General features: G+C 36.9%; 1 protein-coding gene across 16 annotated transcripts in view; it reads left to right on the forward strand.

Moving 5' to 3' along the window:
- COL25A1 (collagen type XXV alpha 1 chain) overlaps nt 1–25,118 on the forward strand; it is a 271,408-nt gene that overhangs the window by 132,782 nt on the left and 113,508 nt on the right. For 9 of the 16 annotated variants that reach the window (XM_032444266.1, XM_032444274.1, XM_032444265.1 and 6 more), the window contains exons 3-6: nt 889–933; nt 3,029–3,036; nt 5,104–5,130; nt 20,994–21,020. In XM_032444266.1, the coding sequence (XP_032300157.1) occupies nt 889–933; nt 3,029–3,036; nt 5,104–5,130; nt 20,994–21,020 (107 nt within the window). The remainder of the gene's footprint in view (nt 1–888; nt 934–3,028; nt 3,037–5,103; nt 5,131–20,993; nt 21,021–25,118) is intronic. The other 7 variants (XM_015861367.2, XM_032444278.1, XM_032444268.1 and 4 more) reach the window with 1 other exon arrangement.

The raw sequence follows: 25,118 nt of genomic DNA on the forward strand, positions 1-25,118 counted from the left end.
TGAGAGAAAACAATATTTTTCTCTAGAGACTGCAGAAAATTCTTGCTGTAGTATGTAAATATTTGTGGGAAAAGAACTATGACTAATAAGGGTTTCCTTAGCAAAAAGTTTACAAGGACCAAGTTGGTCTGTTAAGGCAAACACATAAACTGGAAGCAAAGCAACCTTGACAAGTTGTTGTTAGTGTTTGGGGTGTAGAAAGCCAGGTAAAGGTTTCTTTGCCATTATTTCTATCAATATTTTCAGATAAGGGCAGGGTGTTTTATAAGAGGGTGTGCTCTTATAAATACATGCTAACCTTGCTTCATGTAGGAGTAACTAAATGCAATTTAATGCTTTGTGATAAATTAGACTTAAGAAGATTGAAGGAAAGGTATAGCAATTGGAAGGAATATAAAAATAAAAAGACTTTAGGAGTGGTTTTTTGTTTGGTTTTATGCTTAATAAAAGGAATTATGTCTAATCTGAGGTCTGCGGTGGCTAGCAAAAAAACTGATGAGCTTCTGTGCAGCAAGCTGGACATAAAGAAAAGTGTCCTTGTCATTGGAAAAGTGAAATACTAGGGGAAACGAGGCTGTGGAAGTTGTAGTAACATTTTCAAGATAGTTGACTTGTGCCTTGAGAAAGAGGGATGAGCTGGATGACCATTGTGGTGTCTCTCCAGCCTGTTTGTTTGTTTGTTTGTTTCATGAGCGACTCTACTGTGTAGTGTAGCTCTTCATTTCATCTTCAACTTCCTGAATCATTCTGTGTATCTTTGGTGGTCCTCAGCTATGTTTCTGGATCTTTCTCTGTTTTATACAGTTATTCCTGAGCATCAAACTCAAATGATATCCTACATGTTGTGATTTCAAGAAAAATTGTTAAAACACACTATCTTCTTTTTAGGTCCTCCAGGGAAAAGAGGTAAGCGGGGCAGAAGAGGAGAGACTGGTAAGTTTTCACCTTCCTAAGTTGCATTGCTGTTTGATGCCTGCGTGTTTTTAGGAAGATGCATACCCAGCATGCATTCTTTTTTTTTTTTTATTTTTACTGCCTTTTATGCTCTGAATGAGAGCTCTAAAACTTCTTCTGTAGAAATTTGTGACCCTTGGCATATACCTGGTGGCCTTCCAGATAGCTGTCTAGTCCCTAGTGTCCTTTCTTTGTGGTCATGCTTCATAACACTTGGCATGGTACCATTGGCAATGTTACTGGTAATTGTCAAATCATTCCGATGTCTTCTGAGGTTAGCATAAATCAGAGTAACTCTGGTAGAAAGCAGTTGGAATACTGTAAGTCGGTTGCATTAGGCCTTCCTGGATTGAGATGAAGTTTTAGAAGGAAGGGATTAAGTTAAGGAGGTCAGGGAAATAATGTGATAAATAGAGTACTCTGCATGAGAGACATTGCTGTTTACTAGAAAGAAGAAGCAAGTTAGTTGTCATGGAAATAAGAAAAATACTGGATGGCTTGTTTTCCTGTATCAGGGAACTTGCTGTTGAGATCTGAACATTCATGTAGAGCTTGAAATTTCTTTTAAAACAACACTGTGGGATGCTGCATACCTCTTCCAGCTGACAATCATGGAAATCAAATCTGTTGTTTACCTTGAAGGACTGAGCCTTCAATGGAGGTGAATTTTCTAGAACTGATGCAGGAGAAAATGAACATTTCTAATTTCCTTGGTTGTCTTGTCTGTTCTGCTACTTAAGAAAACATTCCAATCAACTTGATCTTCATAAATTCATTAGTATCTCTTCATAACCTTGTAAACTGTCATTTATCTGGCTCTTTCTGTGTTTTCCTGCACAAGAAAACTGAAAACAAGCCCTGCCAAAAGTTAATGTAAATCACCTTGATGTTTACATTTGAGATTGGATTAATATTTACTTAGAGACAAATGCTATGCTACAGAAAGATATTCTGTGGTTAAAGATTCTCTTACAAATGTTCCTGGCAATTACTTTGCAGTGTGCTTGTTTGTTCATTTTATGTCTCAAATAAACATACATTAAACTATTAACAAAGGAAATTGATCTCTCTCATTTAAAAACAGACCTGCACTTTAAAATGCTGTTTAAGAATATTTACCAGTACAAAGAAATTGCTTTAGTTACAGGATAATAAAATTGCTTTGTTAAAAACAAAAGGCTATCAATATTAAAAGCAATCTCAAAGTACAGCTGCTGTGGTTTTATACTCCTCTTTCACTTAACTTTATTCAGAAATTAGAGAGAGGCATAAAAGCTAATGAAATGCCATTGGTTTGAGAGCTGCAGCTGCTCAACTTAATAAGACTGAAATAGTAGATTTGATTTATAGCCCTTTGATAATGTTTCCAAGAACTGCTATACAAGAGTCTTTGAGTCTAAATAATTGAAAAAATGTGCAAATATCACTTCATGAAGTGTGACATTTTAACTGGGAACGTTTTATATGTGTGCCTTGAGAAAGGAAGGTGATGAAAAGAAAGTTCAGCACTGTCAGGTGGCCACTGAAACCTCCCCTTATGGGCAAAGTTAGAAGGCCTGAAGATGCTGGTGCACGTATGACTTGACTAGATGCCAAGGTTAAATGCCAAGGGTACTTTGTGCAATTTTGCAGCCAAGCTATGATGAGATGCCCAATTGTGTGGCTAGCTGAAAGTAGTGATGTGGTTACACTTGATTTGTGTGGAGTCTGACAAAACAAACCATAGTCCGTGGCTGGTATTTTTGGCCTGGCATAAAACTGCATGGAAATGGGTGGAGAAACAACTTCCATAAGATTGCATGACCATAGTTGAAGGATTGTCTTCTTTGGTAAGGTAAGAGCATGCATTTGAGCATTAGCTAGATTTACAAGTTGCAAAGTAGAACCAAAACAAAAAGAACTTGAATAGGAAAATGTTTAGAGTGTATCAGCAGCAATGCTGGCTTACAATCCTGAGACCTTGTGTTTGGATTTGTACATTTGTGTCTGTCTTTAATAACTTTATAAGCTTACAAATTCTTTTTTTTGTCTGTCTTTTTTTCCCCTCCTCTTTTCCCATCTTCCCTCCCCACAGGACCTCCTGTAAGTACAGTGATACATTGTTGGGTCTTCCAGAATCAGGGAGAAATCGATGTTAGATCCTGTTTTGTGATAAACTGACTGTGTATCATCACGAGGGAATCTTGATACTTATATTTACACAGCATAAACACTCGCTAATTATTTTGGAGCTGAATAACCTAGTGAGAAAGTTCCTTAAGAAAATTATATCTAAAACTATAAAGCTTTACATTCAGTGCTCCAGATAGCAGTTTGGATCGCAATTCCATGTAAGTACATTATGTTCATTTTGCTTATGACTTGGTAACAAAAATTTTGCTACGGTATGAAAATGAGGATGCTATCTTAAGTCTAGACTCAATCACTCTGCCTTTTACTGGGTGGTAACCAGATTTGCCATTGTCGCAAATGATTGGGGTGAAAACTCCTTGTTCTTTGGAAGTATATGGGCTGACCAGACAATTGCAGTGTAATTGCTACTAACGCCAGTAAGTACTTGTGTGAATTGAATAGTAAAACTAAGATGGTTTAGTATTTGTTTGAATGTTATGCTCATCTTGTTTACAGGAAAAGTTTATCAGTTTTTTTGTTTGTTTGTTTGTTTTTTGTTTTTGTTTTTTTGTTTTTAGTTCTGTGGCATGTTCCCAGAGGAAGTCAAAAGTCAAACTTGCAGAACAGCACTAAACACATGTATTTAAAACATTTATATTTGTCATGCCATCCATATGGCGTGAAAGCATGATCACCAAAACAATATATATGTATATTTTAATTCTGCTTGAAGAGTTTGTTTTTTTTCTTTGATAGAGTATTTCCACAACACTTACTGGACCAGGTTATCTGTCTATTTTATCCTACATATTTGAAAATAGTAAACTAGTATGTTGAATTTTTGCTATGTGAGCTATTGACTTCAGTGTAAGCTGCCTGTACTGGGCAGTGACTACTTACTTTGAAAGATTTTGACCATGTGCTCAGCAGTTCCTAGTGGCAAATTGATTTAACAAGCCATCAGTGAAAAGCTAGGCTTAATATATAATGGTGCTGTTTATTTGAAAGAAATATTGGCTTCCTCAATTTCTTTTGCAGCCTTCCCATGAAACACAAAGAACAAACATTAAATCATGATACAAATGATTTTCCTGTAGCAGTAATAGCGAGAGTTCACAATATGTTTCATTATTAATGTCTTTGACTTCAACTCAGTTTTAGTGTTGGTTCCCATAAGGAAAAAAAAAAAAGTCTAGATTGTGGTAGTATTAATACAAACCTGAAATAGCCTAGAAGGCTGACCTGTTATTAACAAGAATCTCATTTATAATTGAGTCTCATATACAAAACTACCTTATGGAACTTCATCTTGCTGAAAGTCAGTAAGGGTTTAATTTTCTGCAAGGCATTTAAGTAGGTGATATCTTTTCCTAATTCACTTTTTGATTGACACAATCTGGCTGGGAGCAATTGTTGCAAACTCAGTTATTGTTTTCACCTGGGATACCGTGGCGATCCTTTCCATTTAAATTAGCAAATATTTGTGTATGCTGCATGGCATTCCAAAAATTTAGGTGTGTGCTGTGTTTTCAGAAGATACTGCAGTGCTCTATTTGGATGTGATGATTGTGTCACGTATAATAACAGTCAAAGGCTGGGTCTTTCGATTTTTATTTATGATCAGTTTTAGCATTCTCAAATTTCTTCTTTGGCACCTATGTCCTAGTGGTAGCCTATGTATCTGTTACCTTACTGACTAAGCTCTACAGTGTTTTTTTTCTTCTAAACTACATATTGCCAGTCTACCTATACGGATAATAACCTTCATAATAAAAGGAATTTCACTGAGCATCAAAATATTCAGTATCCTTTTGCGTAAAATATTTAAGATAAAATACCTTGACTTCCATTGCCAAATCATTTTTTTCACCACATAGTACCTATTTCATATTTGCTGGCATATAATACCTTCACATAGCAAAAAGTAACGGACATGCAAATTTTAATTTGTCAGTAATGTACTCTGCGTGCTTTTTATGTCATATGTCATGGCTGTGTTGTTAATGTGTGTCATACCATTTCATCTCATTCAACCAGGGTCTACCAGGGCGAAATGGCTATCCGGTAACTCATCATATCTTGTATCACTCTAAAATCATGTTGCTGCTTTGTGGTTGTTCTTCTCCCCCCCCCCCTTTTTTTTTATTTGTTTGTTTGTTTTGCTTTACTACTGTCAAAAGGACCCTTTTCCTGCTTCTCAGATGCCTCCAAAACATAAGACTTTCCTTTAAAAGAAAAAGGTTGAGAATTATAAAAGAGGAAAAAAAAAAACAAAACCCTCAGTGTTAACAATTCATAAAGGCAATGCATTACTTGATACTACATATTTTGTTGAGCATCTTCATTCTTGCATACAAAATTGTTGTTTTTTTTTTTTACTGTAATTAAAAAATTCTTTTACCAGGATATTGAGTCTCAATTTTCCATATTAGAAAGCTGTTCAGCTGGCATATGGAGCCTCTAAATCCTTTCTTTTGATGTTGTCCTGCTTCTCTTGACCACCTCCTTCAATGCATTTTGAGCAGAATAAAACAGAGATCTTAACAGTTGGCTGCATAGTCTCTCACAGACTAATTTCACAATAATGTATGTACTTTTTCTGTCAGTTTCATTCATATCTTTGGAACTTATTGCCTGAAAATTGTAATATATGAAATAATGCATCTTTCTAAAAGCTATTAACAGTGTGTTTATTTTCCGTCAAGTAATCAGGCAAGCTGAATGCAGTCTCCCAAACAATAACTGTCTGCCTGTTGTCATGTGTTTACTAGAAACCAAGTGACAAAATGTGCTAGTGGCTACATTTTGAATACAGTACATATGTAGAACATAGTGTCTGTTCAGATAGAATAAAGATCTTACCTGAAGCACTTGGTAGTCATAGTATTGCATGGAGTGTCCTCCCAGAATGATATACCCTTATAGTCCAATCGAATAATTTTTCAGCAACTTTAACAAATGTTTTTGTTGGTATATATACACTACTCACGTACCTTGATAACCTGCAGGTTCTGGATCATCTGAATGCATTTAAATGCATTTCTTGCTGTAGTTGCAAAGTATACTGAGAGATGTTGAATGAAATACCACGTAGTGCGTATCTGTAAAATTACAAGTAGTTGAAAGTCAGCTGGTGAGGAACTGAGCATTAGTATTAAGAAACCTGCTAGAATGTACTGAAACCATTGGGTTCAGAATGCACGTTCCAATGCTTGTGTGTGTTTATAAGAAGATGACAGAGTGAAAAGCTTGACATAAAAAGCCCTTTCTTGCTCATCATCTAACAGTGAGCTTTGTGTATTGAGATTTGAATTTAAAAGAAGACCCCCAGTGACAGAAAACCAGCCCTTAGGTTGGTGGAAATTAATGACCTTAAAACAACAAGGTTATGTTGTGCAAAGCACAAAAGCCTCATAGATTTGACTTCTTGGCAAGTTTAGAAAGTGACTGAATGCATCAGTGGACTTTTGCACATTTTGAAGGCTCTACAGGGACAATTTGAAAATATTGTTTTCATTAGCGCCTGCACACCCAGTGCTTTGTCCTGATCCAGCTATTTTCTTGAAGAGGATTGCTGTGGGATCTGAAGACAATAGAGACTCAAAGCAATGTTACTGAAATGGCTGGTTTCAATAGCGGCATTGTTATGGGCAAATTTTAGTGTGAATGCTTTTCTCTGCATACGTGTGGCCATCGATGTGTGCATATGCACATGTGCCTTCTTCAGCAGAGCTTAGCACCTAATGAGCACTTCTTTTTCCTACCTGAAGATGACTAGTGATAGAATTCTTGAGCACTGTCCTTGGCTGGCTGGTCAGATCTTTTCAATTACAACCACATCCTCCTGTTTTGAAAGAGAAATACTTAACAGAGAGCCTGATGCACTTTAGAAGTACTTATACAGTCTTGAAGAGCTCTATGAAAAGACAATTCGTGTCTAAAGCTTAATCTCTAGAGTTCTTTTTAACTTCCACAGAAATGTTATCGCTTTAATCTTAATTAGATTTTCTAGGATATTCTATGAGGGAGAGTCAAGTGCACCTACCACGTGGACCTGAAAAAGCTCTCTGTTGAATAAGCCAAAATATAACATTGTGGTTGTATGCAAGCTAGCAGCTGTTTTCTCCGAGCCTTATGTTTTGAGTGTTTGCGTTCATTTTAATTTCAAAGGTACCATACGACACAATAATAGTAACATTAATAGGAATATCGGTGAGAAATCTAGATTCTCTGAAAGATACGGTATCAAAAGTCAAGAAAATAAGCTTGACATGCCTCTAATATGCGACAGTTACTAAGGAGCTTATAAGACAGTAATGTATTGACTATGTAAGACATCACAAAACCTTCTAAAGCCTGCAGTGCTATGTGTCCTTTTTTCCTCATTAAAGGCTTTGAATCAAATTTAGAGTTTTAATTCTTCCAACTTCAGTTTAAAATTGGAATAGACTATAATATCTCCCTAAATAAAAGAGAACAACATTATGTGTAAATATTACAGAATGAGAAATGGGTTTCTTATGACCATTTCAGTTAATAAATAATGCTGGAATTGCAACTAGAGTAAGTAAATTCAGCTGTTCGGGGATTGCAGTGAAGTAACAAAGTACACAAACCCCATGGTGTTCTGTGGAGGACAAAGAACATTGTGAGATGTTAAAAGTGTGCCTAAACTGATGGTTCTTCTCCTGTAACAGTAAAACAGAATCACTTTACCAACCGTGAGATGCAGAACTTTGGAATTTCACCTATCACTTCATTTTCAGTTTTCCTAGTTCTTGAAATATTCAGTTAACTCTGAATGTTGAAGATAAGCTGGCACAGGACAAGTAGAAATAATATTCTTAGCCTGATATAATTCCTTCTAGCTTAGAAATTGTCTTTAGCGTTATCAGTCTGATTTTTTTGTACCTGTAAAGACAGTATCTCAATATACTATAAACCAAGTGAGTATCCTATTGTGTAGAGAACTCCAGGTTGCTTTTAGAAGGTTCTAGTTCCTGTTTCTATATGACTAATGAGAAAGAAAATTCTAGGAAAAACAGAGAAGGGCTGTGAAAGGATTTGAATGTGAAGAAATAGGCATTGTATGGAAGAATGTTAAAACCACTGTTGTGAAAAATTGGAAAAAGACATTTTACTGCCTTGCTGTGTTGCTTCGTCCTTGTCAGTACTTTGTATTTCATTGTTTCTGCTGTTTCTCCAGGTAGAGAGAGATTGCAGCTGTGTGGACAGGTATGCACTAAGTCATAGAGTATCATGAACCCTTTACTCTTCCTTTCTCTGCTCTTGCTTTCATGTGTCTCTGATGCAATTATGCATAATACATTTCCTGGGCAGTTTGGTAAAGCGTACCTTTGTGAAGGACAAAGCATTGAACTTTCATTCTTTATATTCTTTTCAGCAAACAGGCAAGGTTATGTTTGAGGGCTCCTTTTTGTTTGCCTGCATGTGGCACAGCTGCAGGAAGCTTACACACATGGAAATATTACCTTAGAGGCTTTTCTCCCTCCTGTGCATGTTATCAGACAGCCCACCTCTCAGAGAATCTTTGTTATTTGAGGCATGAGGTATCAGGACTAAATCATATAGGAGCTGCCAATGATTGCAAGTATGGGGCATGGGTACGAAACGTCAATTTGACTGTTACCCTGGATTCGAACTGATTATTTTCTTTCTTGGAAGAGTTTCACAGGTTGACCCAGTCTACAGAATTAAGGGAATATCCATTCAGTTTGTGTTATAGGTATCTGGTGAATTTAAAACTGTGACAAAGTACATTCTAGTGTAAGAAATAGTGTATAATTGATATATGAAGTTTTCTCATCAGAGTGTCTCATGGGATCCCTACTCTTCCACTTTCTAACTTGTACATTAATGTTGCTTAAAAATTTCAAACAAATAAAGCCAAACAAAATTTTGCATGGCAAGGCATGCTTTCACTTGTTTGACAGGTTGAATGTGCAAGTCTGCCAAAACAAGGCAACAGGCTTTGACTGGACTTTTTCTGTCAGTTCACATGTATCGAACAGCCTTTATTCTGCAATTTTTTAGCGTAAATTAAAACTTCAATTTGAGAGCTTAACAGTAGTTAAGCTCAGCCTATGGCAGTATAACCAATTTTACATCAAACGTTATTTCAAGTAGCTGATCAGGGCTTCTCTTTGTTTGCAGTACATTATAAATATCTAAGATCAAGCAGCTGCTATGTCAGTTCTTGAGCTTCCCCTTAGGATCTGATCCGGTGATCCAATAGAAGTTTCTGTGTGTCTTTTACAGCATTTCTTCTTCTCAACAGGTGTTTTTGTGGACCACCTTTTATATTTGGTCTTAAAAACATATGCCAGCAAATCTTCTGCAATAAATTCCTATTTGGTAGGGAAAAAAAAAAAAAAGATATCTCTTTTAAATTTCAGAATATATCTTTATTCTAAATTCACAGATGATTCAAAACATCTGAAATCCATAGAGCTTATTTGTGCTCAGTGATTTTAGTACATTTTCTCAGTTCTATGTATTGTATCCTCCTTTTTAGCCTGACAGAAGTGATTGGCTTGGGAAACATGAAATTTTCATCTGCCTGTATGGCATTTTTTAGGTGTTAGCATGTCACAAGAATTGAGAACCATGGCACTAGAATACTATGGGCTGGAGTGAATTATTGTAGAGTTCAGATTCAAACTAATGTTAATTTTAAATATTGTAGTTTCATATATCCATCAGATAAGTATAGGATTATTGCTGATGGAAGATGCATGTAATTAAACAACTGAATGTCTTTTTAAAGTATTTTCTTTCGCAGCTTTTAAAATTACCCTCACTTCCATAATTAACTTTGTGTAGATAGGGAAAGGAATTAAACTTGTCACTCACTTAGCAGCAATTATAGCTTGGATCTCTGGTCTACTTTACTGACATTAGTTTAGCAGCTAAGCAGGTGGCATGCAGAAGGTTTTGATTAGGATTTTCATGTCCTTGCTTTGGCATACATAATTAATGTTTGAACTGTACCTAACATTATTCATACTTGCCCTTCTTTGGGAATCCCACTTGAAATTTCCCAGTCATTTCCTTTCAACACACACTGCAAATCTCCAGTGTAATGGAAATAGCTTTTCTTAAGAAATAAACTACCTCTGAGCAAAATTATGTGTTCCAAATGTTTTCCCAACATATGCATGGATAGGAATTGTAGCTCTGGGCTTCATTTCTTAAACTGTAGCTGTGAGAATTGTGTACAGGTTATACAGTGAATACCCAGGGATAGTTAAAGGTGCTGCTTACAATTTGTCTGAGCTGTTTGATTTCTCACCAGTTTTGAGATTTCAAGGAGACATAAAATCACGGTTTGTCCTTAGAAAGCTGACTGAAGAACTTTCTCCCCAGTGGAAAATAAAATGTTTTTTCAAATACCTACAGTGGGTACATGCTGCTTAGCATCATCCAGTAATTATACCAGAAATAGTCGGGGCTGGCATTTATGATGATAATAATGTTTTCAGCCCCATGTTTTCATGCTTCTTTTTTAATGTTAGTGTTTAGGTGGTAGAACAAAGCCTTTCTTTGTTCGTGGTGATCTGTTGGCGTGGACACATCTTGTCTCTTGCATTGCTAGGATGTTGTTTGGTCTGCCTCTATTTTCCTTTATAAAGAGACAAATTCTCAGCTATGTCTGCGCATACCAAGCTCAAGATTAGTTAAAGCAGTCACATTTCTGAAAGCAAACACACTTGTCTAGTAGGAAAGATTTATACAAGCAGTGTGGAATGTCTACTGGAGGTTTTTTCCATGACTGTAGTATGCAGATCATAAATCACCTTCACAAAATTGTGGTGTTTTTTCTTTTTTTTTCTTAAGGTAAACCAAATAATGTTAATAAAAATAGTATTAAGATCTGCACATTACTGAATCTAGTAGAAGATCAGTGTAGATATACCTGTTCGATGCAGGAGAGTTGGACTAGATGACCTTCAAGGGTCCCTTCTAACTCAAACAATTCTATGATCATTAGGAACTCTGTTGGTTTCTTTGGTACAGATCTGTTGCAACTGTTCCCATTTTAACGGAGAGAAATTTAAACATTTTCTTCTTTGCTTTGCGAGAAGAGCACAAAGAACAATCAGGATATGTGAGCACTCATGTTGAAAGGAATATTAAGTTTTTAATGCAGAATTTTGTTGTTTTTAGGATTTTCGTACCAAGATCAACTGTTGCTTACTTAGGATTGGTGAGGCTGGAATTCTTAGTGAGTTGAAGTTGTAGGGGAACTGCTGGGTCATGGCTTGAAGTGGTGATTGAGCACCTGGTAAAGAGGTGGGGCTGGTCCAGAGAGCACAGGCAGATTGTTTGCACCTGTGCTCCCCAGCTGACCAGAAGGGGTGGGATTCAGATTAGAGGCATCTGGGCTCATTAAGGGCCAGCCACTGAAGGGATAGTGTCTCTTGGACTTAGGCTGCTTTCTGAGAGGTAGCATTAGGCACCCACAGATTCTTCTTTCACTGGTTGGGTGAGTTCAGTAGTTCTTCCTGTATATGACTATTGGTTTAACTGTGAATTTTAGTGGAAATGTGAAGCCATGGCTTGAAAACAGTTATGGAGCATCTGGTGGGAAGGTAATGGCCCACCCAGGGGAGCTCAGGTGCATACAATGTACCTGAGTGACTGGAAGGGGTGAAGACAGGATCCACCCCTTCCCAGACCTCATTTAAAGGTTGGCTATGGAGGCAAGGATACTTTGTTGAATATCCCTACATACCTGAGATCTTCTGAAGGTAGGCAGCTTCTTTCCTTTGTTTCTGTGCCTACTGCTGTTGTGTTTGAGCAAATCCTCACTTGCTGCAGCCTGGGACCTTGCTGCTCTGCTGCTGCTGTTGTTGTGTTTTCCATCATATTACAGGAAGGCAATGTGAAATTGGGATCCTTGTGTGTGAGACAAAGGATGTACTCTATTTCTCAGTACATAGATTTTTATGACTGTAATGGAGTGTAAAGTTCAAATTTAAAATGATGTCCATCCTGTTGAGTGTTATTTGATTTGTATATAGAGCTTTTGGCCTGCAGCATTTGAAGTTATTTCAGTTTGCTACTTGCAGTTTGTTTTTGAGATCTTTGTTAATGGTGGTGCAGTCTTCCATAGGTGCTTGTGAAGGAAAGTGCCAAAACAGCAAGAGGAAATTTGCAGTAGTTGGCAACTGTTGTAGTGCATAAAATCCTTGTGAGTGAGATTTCTGTTTTTCATTCAGGTAGTCTGCCTTTATCAGCTATCCTTTAATATATTTCCACTGTGGGAATGATCTCAATGTTTCCACTTCCAGCTTTGGGAATCAATTATCCTTACTTTTTGACCATTCTGTGAATGGTAGGATGATCTCTCATTTTAGCTCTCTGCCCTTGAATTGTGGAAAATGTGATCTGGTATTATCATCACATACAAGTTGTTTCTTTGAAAATGGGATTGGAAAGAAATAGTTTTTTGTTCTTCATGTTGTCACCAGCTTCTGCAAGAGTTCTCTTATGAATCTGAAATCCAGCTACATCAATAAAAAGTAATGAAAATGTGTATTCAGATGTGTTCTTGTGGGTTCCCAAAACTTAAAGTAGTCTAAAGATAAGGAAAAAAATTGGAATGATGAAATTAGATTAATGAAATTGATAAATGTTTTAGGATTTTAGAAGTTGCTTCACTAAGTTATATTCTGGTTTTTAATTCATTTGTTCAGCTCTGATAAGCTTCAATTTCAGTTGCATAATTTGACTGAAATTAGGAAAGAAGGATTTGCATGATTTGCTGGAGTATGAGCTAAAAAGGCATGGGAATGAAATACTTGAATTTGCAGGTTTTCTTGGCTTGGGGGTATGCAGCAAAAATATTAAATCATGGCCTGAACTACTAGTGATTGAGTGCCTGGTGGAAGGCAGGGCCATCCCAGGGTAGCTCAGGTGCATACATTGTATCTGAGTGACTAGAACAGGTGGAGCCAGGATCTGCTCCTTCCCAGACCACATTTAAGGGCTGGCAGTGGAAGTAAGGGCATTTTATTGGAGCTCCTTGCCTCCTGGAGGCCTTTGTTACTCTGTTTGGACTTGTTTGCATTTGTTGCAGCCTAGGACTGTGCCACTCCGCTGTTATTGTTGCGCTTTCTATCACGATATAGGATTACAGGGTGGGTAGCACATGTTCTATGTTGATGTGTTTTCTGGCTTACGTGTTTTGTTGGCTGATTTAGTTTATTTTTGGTTTAGATAGTAGTAGTTGAGAAATAAGGAAGTATTTCCTACCTGTGTGAAACTTTGGTACTGCTCTGAGTTGAAAGGCACTTAAGTATAAAAGTAGGAATATCTGTTTGTTTATAAATGGGGAAGCTGTGAAAAGCAAATATATGAGTATGGAAAAACGTAACAGAGTCTCCCGAAAATCTTAAAGGGGTAAACAGCCACCAACTTGATTAAAAGTTTTAGTGGAGATGCACGCTTGTTCTCTAATGTCCAAAAAAATAATTTTTTTCATATATATTCCAGAAACACATGGAAGAAATTTGCAGGAAGAAAAAAATTGGCAAGAGAAGTTTAGAAGATGGGCCAGTATGTTTTCACCTATAAAAAGGAGAACTGCAGAACTAGTTTGAAGCAGCGTATCGCTGCTGGATCTCCAAATTAAAATGACAGAATCTTTCTGGCATCCATTGAGTAGCCTCTTATCAGGGAAACTAGAAGCAAACAAAAAATCATTTTAAATCATATAGCTGGTGAATGTATGGCCCCAGTTTTTCATGGCTGCTTTATTGAGTTATTCTCAATTGGACTTGTTTTCATCCTTCTTTGTCTCTCTTTTTTTTTTTTTCTTTTCCCTTTCCATACAGCGTGGTTTGTAGATTTTTTTCAAACATTTTGGCAGCCAATACGGTGTTGTATCTACATTTAAACAAAATCTTATTGAGAAAAGCATAATTATTATTTATAATGCTCAGAATTTTTTCCCACCAACTCCTTTGATGCTTGCTCTTGAATGGGATATTTCTAGAACTACAAGTTCTAGAAATAATCCTTTCTTAAGGTATACTTTTTTCATTGCTATATGCCCTTTTTGTAAAACTGGGGAGATAAAACTGTGCATCATCAAATACTTCATGGAAAATGCTTCAGGTGGAAAGAATGGAAAAAGTGGGGTACTGAATTCTGCTTTATTTCATAAAATCGAATAATCTAAGTGCGTTCCACAAGTTTTTCCATTGTATTCTATGTTTTCAGAGGATATACGGATTCCAAGTCTTTCTGGAGGGGGATAGAGTTGAATACAGCCCAACCAACTGTTAAGGAATGGTTTTAAATATACTACAACCCAAACAATTGTAGTGGTTTTACACTAGCAGAATGTATATTTGTGCCTTTTAAGTCTAGTTAGGTACGTGACACAAATATAGAGCACAAGTTAATGTGCCTGCCGTTGTGTTTTGTTAATCTTCCAAAGGTGATTTCACTGAAGGAAGGCAAAAAAAAAAAAAAAAAAAAAGGCCTATGAAGATTGTGTATTACATGCCAGGAAACTGTGTTTTTTCTTAAAGGGCCTCAATTTCCTGAAAATAAGATTTGTAGAAACCAAGAAAGAGATTCACTAAAATTACTTAAATGGATTTTTTTTTTCCCTTTTATTTTGTAAAGTCATCAAAACAGTAGCAAGGCCTGTTCTTCTTTAGTCAGCCTTCAGCAACGAAGTGGACTTACGTCCGTGGTGATGTGGGGGGACAGAGGAGAGGGATTATTTAGAATTATTCCAGAAGAACAAAAATCTAATTCATCAAAGTCATCATGCCACAGCTGTTAAAACAATCTATGTCCTCCTGAATGCCAGCCAGCTAATTTTTGAGAAGTGGTATTTTTCAGTTTATTGTTTTCTCATCAACATGGCACTAACCACATCTAATATATTCACACAGTGTCATTGGCATTGATGAATTAGCCATGTGCTTTCTATCTGTGGATACAGGAGTTTCAGTTTCTTTGAGAGAAACAAACATTCGGTAAACAGTAGGACACTTCAGTTTAGTATGCGTGATCCTAGTGTTCAATTACGTGCTAAGCAGTGCTGGAATTCAGTAGCATAATGAAGTTTGATTGTTTTTCATGGATATGTGTAGTTCTACTACCTTTTACAAGATTTTTATTTTTTTTTTTTTGTATGTATGGATGAAGCATATGAGGGGATAAGAACACAGTTTTTAATACTGAGCATTTTTAACAGTGTGCATTTGGTGTGCCTTAATAAATGGAATAATGTCTGCCTATGGTCTTTTAGAAAAGTCCATTCCAGTTTAGGTCTGCTCAGTTTCCCCATGCATTTTTATGTATAGATTTCAGCAGGAAGAGCAGTCATATTGCTCAGGTACTCAAAAATGCATCTGCACCGCAAGAAACTGCTTGTCAGATTTCCTGCATCCACTATGAGAAACGAACAGAATCTCAGCAATTACTTTTCAGCTGTGAAATGTGCTTTTGAGAAGCGACTATAATTTTTCTTGCATAGAACTCTTTGTACTCCCATATTGTTACCATATGCAGTGTTGTTTTTTTTTTTGTAGTTCAGCCATTCTGTGAATAGCCCAACACTGAATGGTTTTTCTTTCTCCAAACCACCACTGACCAGGCTGTTTTAAAACTGCAAAGAAACTCTTACAGTGTTCAAACTTCTGGACTCCAGACTTGGGCCTTGTAATCTGGATTGATACTGTTCCAACAAAAAGTTCTGGAGACTGGACTTTGCATTTCTGGTGTATCCTGGAATCTTTAAAACTGTTCATATTTCATCTTCTGCTACTGATGATTTTTTGGTGTCCACAAACTATACATTAGAGCAACTTCACAGAATCCACTTCTTTAGATCACGCCATTTGTTTCATGAAATTCAAAGACAATTATGAAAACAAGCGAAACATTTTATTTCCAGTAGCAAGAAGAGCAAAATGTGAGATTTCTGCCCATTTTGCTTTGCAGCTTACTGTTAGCATAGACTTACTGTTTTATGTGTATGCTGTATTTCTCTATATTGAAGATATAACACAGGACAGGTGGTTTGAAATATAAATTGGAATAAATTTTCATTGCCATCATGTTTATGAACCGAAATCCTAGTGTTGAGAGGAGCTGCTTGGGGGAGCTTTTCTGGCTGATGGGAATGTAGTTTGGAACCTTATTGGTGGTTCTACATTCAGCTGTTATTGGGACCTTTTTACTGAGTCTCTTGCGCGCTCTTTTGCAGAGTTCAATTCACGTCTTGGTATTTTTCTATCTGGGGAAAAAAGGTGCTATCTAAAAGCTGAAAGGGAGGTTCTGGCAGTTGATAGGGAGCCTGTAAGTTGTTGGAGAGGATGATCAAGCAGCCTGACAGTGCTATTATAACACAATATTTACAATAATTATAATTAATAACAGACTACTTTTAAATCATTCATACTCTAAAGAAATTCCCGCTTTAGAACATACTGACCTATTTTACTATCTCCAGGTGGTCATCTGTCTTGCTAAATGTTATGTCTCAGATAGTAGCTAATACAAAGTGCTTGAGGGAAAGCTTCAGGAAATTCTGTAATGAATTTCTCTGAAATAGCCGTTTAGTGCTCTTATTTGTCAGTAATTTGGGAGGATTTAGGCAGAGGCTCATTACTGTTCTTACAGTGAAGTTTCTTTCTTCTTAAATTATTTTGATTTATCAGTAGTCTCCTGACTGCTGGCTGAAGAGATTTGTTGCAGGTTGATTTAATGCACTTTTTCTCTCAGGACTGTAACGAGTGAATTCTGTACCTGGTCATTTCACTGATGGTGCTCTTGACAGCACTGAGAAAGAACTTGCGTCTCATCAGTGGGAAAAACTTAGCTAGCTGAAAATCTTATCCTACTCATCACCTAAAACAGAGTTTTGTTGAAGAGAAGTCTCATCAGGCTTTCTAGGGAGTTATGCTGCAGTACCTAATTAAAATCAGCCTTGCTAAACTTGTAACTAACCAGAGGGGGGGGAGGGAAGCAATGGAGATCTATCATTTATAATGGTATTAGGAGGAAATCCGACAGTCTTGAAATAAAATAGTCAATTTGAAAAGGCAGTGTGTCATATTTGGCCGTACCTGGATCTGGGCTTTAGCTTTAAACCTGTTTAAACACCAGTTGATTTTCTTCTCATATAGATGATCTTAATCTCACTCATATGCAGCAACTGAGCTGCACCTCATACAGCAGCTGCATAGCTCAGTTCTAGCTTTCTTCCGAGTCCTTCATACATCTTCATACATATGTACATACATATGTAGGAGATTTCAGGCAGCAACATTTTCACAACTGTACTTGCTGTAGACTATTTAGAAATGTGGAATATAAATGTAGAATCATTTAGTCATCAGGATAAGAGCTTCTGAATTCAGAAATGCTACTATGGTAGTCAGAAGCAGTTATGTTTTAAAGCTATCAAATATGTGATCTAAAAGACAATTTAAAAAAATCCAGTATTGTCTACACTAGGAAAAATGTTTCTAAAATACTTGATTTCTCATAAAATAGGAAAACAATGAAATATCAATGCTTGAGAGATGGTTATAGATTTGGAGATAATTGGTACATTTGAATTCAGTTTTGCGCAAGAATATAGAACTGGACAAATTTGCAGTGTCAAAACACTTCCTCGTTCCTTCCACAGGATATACACCAAGCATATTTATTTGCATGCTTCCAGTGATGATTAACCTATTGAAGTTGCTGAACCTCTAATATATGCGAATCCATTTTATTATTAAAATGGAAAAAAAAAAGGATTATCTGCAGTTCATAAAGAAGAAATGTGTTTAATTTAGTATGCTTATTCTGATTCAGAATTAAGTCATCTCATGAGTGTTCCTTTAAAGAGAAGGATCACTTAAGGACAAGTAGAGAAATCAAAACTAAGAAGATATTCTAAGTCTTCCTCCCTTTCTTTCTCCTGAAAGAGTATTTGATTGCATAATAGTTTTCAGTACCGAATATTGTCACATTCAGAATCTTCTTAAAAAAAACAAATGTAGTAAATCTGCTTCAAGTCAGAATACTGCCATCTTTTTTGATCTCAGTCATTTAAAAGTTTCTGGTTCATTTGTTGATGCTTACAGTTTCTCAGCTCCTTAAAATGCATGCTTCCAGAATAGCCTAATTTAAACAGAAAACAACTATGTTTGTGTAGCATTAAAAATCTGAATAAAAGTATCTATCTTCTGTGATGCATAATGTTTTACATTATTCTTGAGTACAGGTTACTTTTCGTGATGAGAAAGCTAACTGACACTCATTCTCATTTCTCCCATGTGCTGTCCCTCTCAGTGTTAGGGTTATTAGATAAGAAGTTAATGTTAAGGGAAGAGCTGAGTTTTCTTTAGGAAAAAGAAAATTACAGTACAAGTGTCTTTGCTTTTGAGGATCTGGGAAAATAAGTAATTTCATAACCAGTAATGGCATGTATTTTAGAAAAAGGGTAGTGGAAGCCTGAAAATGATATGTATAGATCTACCTCCTGTAGTACCTTTCTAAGTAAACAAATAGCTGATGTCTGTTGCATAAATTTACTTGTCTCCTTATCTAGTGTTATATTATCTAATATTTTTTAGTGTTCCATGAGAATTGAGTTACAGAAGTTCATGCTTTTTTGTTTCATTTTTAGTAGAAGTGACATGTTAACCTATAGTAGCAGTTAATTAGTGAACAAAGCAGGAAGCAGTTTGAACAGTATGCAGCTCGGGAGACAATCAAGCTAAATCAGTCAAAAGCAGACTGTAGTTTTTGGTATTTATTTCAAAACAAATGAAGATGCCACTGACTGTTCCTTGAGAGTTCTATTACAATCATATCACAAATATCAGAAGTATTGTTGTATGAAGGATTTGTCAGTGCATCCTGAAGTAGTTGCATGCACTGCTTCAGCAGAGCAGTCTCACCAAGCCTGTATCAGCTGAGAGAATCCAGATTGTTCCAATCTTCAGAAAAACGTTTTTTCCTTCTTTTCTCAATTGAAGAAAAACTTTAATGTTTGTTCAGTAAAAACAGAAATAGTGCTTTTTCAAAATGACAATAATATTCAATTTCACAGTAATGACCTTTTACGTTCACAGATTTTTTTTCTTCCTGTCGAGCAATATGTCTCAAGCAATTTTCTCACTCCTCTATCCTATAGAGGAAATCCCAGAAGGCTTTGCCAAATTAGACAGCAAGAAGTCCTGATACAAATGGAATGAGAAGGGTCGAAAGCCTATCTTTTTCAGTTGGGAGCAGGTGCTTCCTTTAAGTTTCCTGAAAATTTCTGATATCTTTTTTTACTAAGACTCTTTGAGATAGCTCTACACCTGAATTATTGGACTATATGTACTATGGATAAAGAGAAGGCAATAAAACTAACAGTAGCTAAAATGTTCATGACTGTAAGGGTGCATAAGTAGAACATGTTTTCTTTTCTACAGTAAAGAAAACGGTGCCTGTTTGCAAAATACAAGCAGTGTTTCAGCTACAAAAGATTTTAACTTCTTTAAACCAGCAGCTTGACCCCCATAATGAATTTTCCTTCTACAAGTTCTTGTAGAAAAAGCCATTACTTTATTCATCTGTCATAAAAAAATAATCAAATCTTTTGGGCTAAACTTGCAGGAGACCAAATTGTTAAACTTAGCTGCTGGCCTACACAGCCCTTTACATACTTGCCATGACCTTACTGCTGAGCTTCCACTGTTAATGTCTTTAGTTAGCTTTCTAGAAGTAAATGTATTCACAGCCAGAGCTCAGCTTAGCCTCCAGTTTTGCACCTACAGCAGGCAATGTGTGTAAATGCTACTAGATAGAAGTCCTGTTATAGAGTGCTAGAAAAATCTGGGAAAGCTAATAATTTGTAGGTTGGCCTTGATTGTTGGCATGTACAGGAATACAATTAGAAATTTGTTAAATAGCTTTGAGAAAACTAGTGTTTTGTGCATGCTTGTGTGCTACAAGTATGGGATCAAGAGCTTCTGAGGACTCTTAGGACTTCTTAGGACTTTGCTAATAGAAATGTCCTGATAATATACTGTGGTGTTCTTTCGTAATATCTGATAAGAAAGCTTGAAAGATTTTCTAGGTTTTCCTTTCCCAGGACATCAGAACATAACAAAAAATAGTCATTATACAGATAAAGAAGATACTGGTAACCTGCTTCACATTCTCAGCACATCATCTAATCTGTAACATGAAAGTAAGTCCCAGAAAAAGCTATAGGTTATATTCCTGTAGGGCTATCCAGATGCAGCAACTTGTTTTTGGAACAGAAGGGTAGTTTAGTCCACAGGCTTCTTGAGAAGCTAATAATGCAGCAAAAGTAATGAGTTTCATGAACTGTGCATTCAACTGATGTCCTTTTTCCTTGTTTGTGTCTGGTGTTTCTACTACAGCCCTTGATTTAGGTTGTATTTCTAGGCCAAAATATAGAGGGGAATCTTCAGCACCTCAGTGAACTGCAGGAGCTGATTAAACACAACTATTACAATATTAATTCAGATGTATTAGTTAAAAGATTTTAAACGCTTCTCTTTTCATCTGGCAACCATGTAATTGTGAGAAGACTATTCCATTTTTTCAGTCCAAAAGGAAGTGCACAGACCAGATGCATTATTTCATACGTTTGGTTATGTTATACCACTCTGATTTTCCAACCTAACTCCTTCATTGCATGCTGAACACCAGCTATTGTCTGGCTACTTTGCACCAGGCTGTCTTAGATCTACTCCTTTGGTTATTTTCTGTGCCCTGATTCTCAATCTATTGCATTTAATTGCTGGTGTAGTTAGTCATCTTCTAAAGCCTGCGGTATTCCTTAAGTCTGTATGTTTTTCTCAACTTCAGTGTTCCACTGATTTTTTTTAACTGTTCAATTTTGTTTTGGCTTTTGATTATCCTAGGGTCCGATTGGTATGGATGGAAAGCTGGTAGGTGATTTGTTCAAAAACAGTGTAACTTAGGTCTTGTGTATGTTCAGTCTCTGCTTTTTGAATTTCTCATGCTTAAATGTATATTAATCACATATTGTCTTACTTTGGCATTATTTCAGTCTCTGTACTATAGACTTCAAGGGTGCTAATAAGCCCCTTCAGTCTTCTGCATCTATCCAAGCTGATACACTCCTGTTCTCTGATCATTTTCAGTCTGGATTAGGCTGTAGGACAGCTGTTCCTAATTCAGATGCTTTGTCCATAGGATGTCCCCAAAGGGTAGTAAGGTGGTGCCTCTGATGTGTATCCATGGCTCTTGTGTTTCCTCTTTCTGCAGGCTTTTTCTTCTTGCATTTTTGTTTTCTCTGCCTGGATTTTGTTGGCTAATTACATCTGAACAGTCCCACGTATCTGTATGCTATCCTAGATGTTCTTTAAGAAGGCACTCTTTCAAGTTACTTTATACAAGGCATTCTGATCAACCTTCAACACCTTATGTATGAGTTTCTGGCATTCTCTCTTTCTCTGTTTTGAGAACAACCTTATTCTTTGCTACCTCAAACACATCTTTTGTCCTTTCGCTTACTAAAAACCCCTTTTCTTTACAAGCTCAATTTGTTAACCTGAAACAGCAGCTTCCATTTTCTTCTCTTAAGAATTTTTCCTATGCTCCTGAGGTTTCTTTCTATTGCAAAGTAACACTTTTGTGATGCTTGCTGCTTCTGGTCGATAGACATCCTTTAATTTTCTCTTCTAGCAGATTAATAGCTTACCTGTTGATTTCATCTTGACTTGTCTAGACTGTATATCTTTACGTTCCTCTTTTCATGTCCACAGCTGTTAGATTAAATTGTATGGAAGTTGATTAGCAACCAGCTGTACAAGTCTTTCAGTCAAGGTAAATAGAATTGGCTGCCAAACTTAACCCCTTTTTTTCCTGCCAAATAGCATATTAAGTTGGTGAATGGAAATGCAGAAAGGAAAAGTCTTCTGAAGGCTTTGCTGAAAACATGATAGATTATGCAGCTACACATACCATAAGAATGCAGATTAACTGCATAAATGCACCAGGTAAGTTAATAGTGTTGGGACTGCTCTGTAAGTGCATCCTGAGAACAGATTGTATAGAGACACAGCATGCTAAATGAAACAGACTAAGAACAACAAATGAAACCATATTCAACTTTCAAACACAAGCTGGAGCATATGAGCATCTGCTGTCTAGAGATGTCTGTTTTGGAAATACAGCTGGAGGTTGCAGGTTTCAGGTGCTTTCAAGTGTTGTCTTGCCTGCTGCTGACTTCTTCCTGATAATTCCAGTCACAAATTCAAGCAAAATAACATACTGCTTTGTTTGTTTCAGATCATTGAGAATCATAGATTCATAAGATTGGAAAGGACCTACAATCAGGTTCTTTCAGAGCAGATCTTTTTTGTGCATCTCTGGCTTGTGTTTTCATTATTACCAAGATAACTTCATTAGCCTTGAAGGGATACATCTATGGGAGGGCAAGATGTCCTCCCAAAGAGCATCTTTGTGCCTGTACCTTCTCAAGCCAAGCTGATGACTTCTCTAATACAGTGCTTGCTGCATTCTCTTGTTAATGTTGCTTAGTGCATCATCAATGAGAAAACTATACTGTAACTGCATTTGCTAGTCAGTAGGGCCCAAAAACAATGAAGGATTGAGAACATCTGAGAACAGAAAATAATTATCTTCATTAAGGCAAAGTTCCTTCTAAGTTCAAGGGGATTATAGTTAGCAGGATCAAAAAATTGTGCTATAAGTACTTCTATATTCAGCATCTGCATTTTTGGTCAAGTGCTGAATGACTGGAAGGTAGAGAGCCTGCAGAAGTTAAGTGAAGCTCATCTATTATATTTATCGTTATCTCAGAGTTCTTTGTCACCGTGAAAAACAACTGTCTTTTAAAAATCTAATTTCTCTTTCCATATTTCAGATACGATAAACCAGTAATTATAAATGCACTTCAGCTGACTGGTTGTGCTTTTGAGGCAGAGAGTAGAAAATGCTTTCATAGGAGTATGACTTTATCCTTCACCTTTTTCAGAGTATGTTTGTTTTATGCATGTATGTCTCTTATCTTACAGCATATACCATGTGAACACTGAGTATCCTACATGTCTTAAATAAGCATGAAGAACATTGTGTCAGTTTTCAAGCCTTCTTGGTTTGTTTTCTTTTTTCCCCATTTGCCTTCTACAGCTTTAAACTGGAATTTTATTGATTTCAGACTTCAAGTGTTTTGTGTACCTTGGAAACCCTTTCATGATGTGGTCAAAATGTATTACACTTTTAAATACGCTTGAGAGACATGTATTGTGATTTTTATATAGGAAACTTTGTATGCATAGGTCTCAGTTCATTTATATCAATTTATCATACAGCTTCCTCAATACTGCATCAGTAAGCAATTCCAGGGACTTTTGGGATCAAGTGGAGCATATAATGGCTTAAAACCTGCAATGATGGGAAGATGAGGGTAAAAGCTGAGTGCAGAGAACTCCAAGCATGTTTATTGAGCAAGTGAGATGTGTAATTTCATAGGACTAAGCCAACATGAAATCTTTGTATTAGAATTGGCAAGCTTTTGCCAGGTATTTTTTTTTCTAATCTGAAAACCCATACACAGCAAATGTTCTCACAAGGAACTAGAATGAGGTTACAGCATCTATAACAAGGAATGCTTTTAGGCCTCCTTCAGTGTAAGGATTAGGTTAGTCACAATAACTCCGCATTTTTACTATGATTCCTCTCTAACATTATTTCTAACATCTTATATTCCCTGTTTGTTTGTTTTTTAAGCTTGCATGTAAATTAAGATCATGGTTTTTGTCTCATTTTTTGTTTCATTAAAAAAAAAGTTCTTCAGCAGCTTTTCTTGTAAATAGCATGTCTGGTCAAATGCTTTTTTTTTCCTTCAAAATCTCACTATTACTGACTATTAGAGGTGGAAAGTAAGCTCTGCCAATCGTTTGGTCCCGCCTCTGCTCAAGCAGAGTTGCCCAGGACCATGTCCAGTTGGCTTTTGAAGATTTCCAAGGAAGGAGACTCCACAAAGTCTCTGGGCAGTTTGTGCCCTGAGCTTTTTCTTCTTCAGGCTGAACAGCCCCAGCTCTCTCAACCTTTGTTCCCATAGTGGTTATTCACCCATCTGCCTCTAGCACAATCATGTCTTTCTGTGATGAGGAACCCAGAACTGGACCCAGCACACCAATCTCACCAGTGTTGAGCAGAAGGGAAAGATAACCTCCCTTGACATGCTGGCAATACTTTGCCTTGTGCCACCCAGAATTCTGTTGATTTTCCTTGTGGCTAGAGCATGCTGTTAACCGATGTTCAGCTTGGTGTCCACCAGAACTTCTACGTCCTTCCTTGCAAAGATGCTTTCCAGATGGAAACTTGAAGAAAAATTGCTCACAGAAAACAAGAGGGCTGCTCTAAAATTAATGCCTCCTATTTTACTTTGTTGGGCCATAATGTCAGAGGCAGATGATGGTGTGGCACTAGATGCTGAATCTTCCTGCTGGTATTCTGTTCCATTTTATTACTGTGTGACAGATGGCAGCCCTGGGGGCAGTCTGAAAAAGTATCTTAGGACATGGAAGAGCATATTAAGCAAAGGTGTGGAATTGAATTTGTCCATGGGGAAGAAATGGTGCCCATTGGCATTCATCAATGTTTACTCAGTGTTTGTGGAGACAAAACAGTGGGTGTGTGTGCACAGTGAGGCAGTGGGTGGTGTGTTTCAGCGGTGGCAATAGTGGGTCACCTCTGCTGGTGCAGATTTTTGTGAGTATGGCATACAGGCTCTTGTTCATTGCTGGTGGAAATGCACAGCTAACAGTGGAGACTAAATTGAAAAACAGAGTAAGTTGGTAAGTAAGGGAAAGGACAAAGATGAATTCCCAAGCTGCCTCTTGGGCTGACACCTCAGTTTTTCATTGGTTGCTGTTTTTCTGGTTTAAATACCAATTTATAGCACAGTTTTCAACAACTACACTTGCAAGAAAGGCAGAAAGACAGTCCTGTTTCCTGAGCCTTCTGTTCCTGCAGTTTTTAGACTTTGTTCA

This window comes from Coturnix japonica, chromosome 4, assembly GCF_001577835.2.
Source record: "Coturnix japonica isolate 7356 chromosome 4, Coturnix japonica 2.1, whole genome shotgun sequence".
In the NCBI taxonomy this organism is placed as follows: Eukaryota; Metazoa; Chordata; class Aves; order Galliformes; family Phasianidae; genus Coturnix; species Coturnix japonica.